Source organism: Penaeus vannamei, chromosome 16 (genome assembly GCF_042767895.1).
Source record: "Penaeus vannamei isolate JL-2024 chromosome 16, ASM4276789v1, whole genome shotgun sequence".
NCBI lineage: Eukaryota > Metazoa > Arthropoda > Malacostraca > Decapoda > Penaeidae > Penaeus > Penaeus vannamei.
In genome coordinates, this window is record NC_091564.1 from 21,313,575 (window position 1) to 21,316,074 (window position 2,500).

General features: G+C 38.8%; 1 protein-coding gene across 2 annotated transcripts in view; it reads right to left on the minus strand.

Moving 5' to 3' along the window:
- Positions 1-2,500, minus strand: part of JhI-21 (Juvenile hormone Inducible-21) — a 66,955-nt gene that overhangs the window by 7,333 nt on the left and 57,122 nt on the right. For both annotated transcript variants that reach the window (XM_070131313.1, XM_070131312.1), the window contains exon 6: positions 61-184. In XM_070131313.1, coding sequence (XP_069987414.1) covers positions 61-184 — 124 coding nt within the window. The remainder of the gene's footprint in view (positions 1-60; positions 185-2,500) is intronic.

The window sequence follows — 2,500 nt, forward strand, 5'->3', positions numbered from 1 at the left end:
GATCACCTAAATGAATATAAAACCGCGTCGAGCGAAGTGATTGACTGCCGAGTGACTCACCACCGCCACGGCGTTGGAAGACATGAGCGCCGACGGGCTGAGGACGGCCAGGTACGACACGTTAACGAGCACGTAGATGACGGTGACGAGGGGGAGGCCCACCCAGATGGCGCGCGGGAGGTTCCTGTGGGAGAAGAGAAGGGGGAAGGGGTTACCAGGGCGATGGGAATAGCTAAAGCTTATTGAAAAAGTCAGGTTCGATTGCTGGATGTCTGGAGTGGTGGGGTGGATGTCACAGAGAGAGCTTCCTGAAAAAGTCGAGTTCCTTTGTTGGATGAAAGCACCAAAAAAGAAAAAAGGTATCTCTACCTATCTATTTCCCTTGGTTATCTTCCTTTCTCAGCCTTTTCTTATATATATATATATATATATATATATATATATATATATATATATATATATATATATATATATATATATATATATATATATATATATATATATATATATATATATATATGTATATAGGAAAAACCGCATCCAGTCATACCATAGGTAGATCGGCAACAGGAAACCACCTTCATCTTAACCTGTGTATAGCGATGACTTATAAACCATTGGCGGCACAAATGAAGTCGGCAATGAAGTGTCGCGTCACGCTGACACGGCACCCATGGGAGAGCATGCATATATATGCATACAAATACTCGTGTGTGTGTGTGTGTGTATATATATACATACATACATACATACATACATACATATATACATACATACATACATACATGAATATATATATATATATATATATATATATATATATATATATATATATATATATATATATATATATATATATATATATATATATATATATATATATACACACACACACACACATATACGTGTGTGAGTGTGAGTGTGTGTGTGTGTGTGTGTGTGTGTGTGTGTGTGTGTGTGTGTGTGTGTGTGTGTGTGTGTGTGTGTGTGTGTGTGTGTGTGTGTGTGTGTGTGTGTGTGTGTGTGTGCCTGTCTGTGTGTTTGTGTGTTTGTATGGCATCTACGTGCGAAAGCGAACGAGCCACGAGATATGCAGAAAAAAGAGAAACGGGCCGAGAGGCGACTCCGGTGCGCGTGTCCACAAGTCTCGCAATGGCGGATAAAGCCTTTCCCGCTCCGATAGCAGTGACGTCACAGAAACACTTCCGGTTGCAAGGCTGGACAAGTGACTAAGAGGAGGGGGGAGGGGGAGAAGGGTGGGGAACCGAGGAGGGAGGGGAGGGAGGGGAGGGAGGTGGGGGAGAGGTGGGGGGGGGTGAAAAGGGGCGTTGAACGAGATGACATAAATGATTTATATGTAGGACAGCTGTGTGTAAACAGTGATATCAAATGCACTGCCGAAACCTCTTATCGTCTGAATGTATGAAGACGTAAAGCTGAATCGTATCAGAAAACAACAACGCTATCAACAGTAAAAAAAAATGCATCTGGTCATTATTGGTTGTCTATTTCAGAAAAAAATAAAAATAAAAAATAAATAATAATAATAACCAAGATCCTTTATTATCCATGAAAGCAAAGCTGAAAAGTCGCCATTTACATTATATGATGGAACGTTAAGGTTGGTCAGACTGTTTCAATTAAGTTCAATTTGATCCGGCTTGGTAATATTAACATAGGCTAAGTTTGGCAAATTTAGGATTAGTTAATTCCATTCAGGTGTCTTTTCGGCCTCAAAATAATTCCGAGAATATATTCATAAGGCGAATTTGGAATGCAACGGTTATCGAGGTTCATGACCCAGAGGCAAAAGCAAAATCCGTGGGAACGTCAGCCCGGGGAAAAAAGGATTATCATATTCAAAATTCTCCTCACAAGCGCTGTCGATAATATACGTGTTGACTGTAAAGTCTAACCCATTAATCTAGGCTTTTCCTTTTGATTCGTCAGGGATTTTTTAATAATATTATTATTCATTCATTTATATTTACTCTATTCTATCTATTAATGTATATATTTCTTTTTTGACGTGATGGGAGAGGGTCGAGGAATCCCAAAATCAGAGGGGGTGAAAGGTCAAGAACGAATGCTGCAGGATCAAATCACATCGCATTTCAGACAGTTTTTTTCTGTTTACACACCTACTTAATATTCTATTACACTCGCACTAAACACTTGCACATATATGCCAGAAAACACACACCTAGACACACACAAACACGCAATTACACACATACAAAAATACAAACACGCACACACACACACACACACGCACACACACATATATATTATATATATAAACACACACACACACACACACACATATATATATATATATATATATATATATATATATATATATATATATATATATATATATATATATATATATATACAATCACAAACACACACACACAATTACGCACAATATACACACACGCACACTTACCCCACTTTCACTGACACACAACCGCCTCATCTCTGTTTGAGTGGGGTCCCC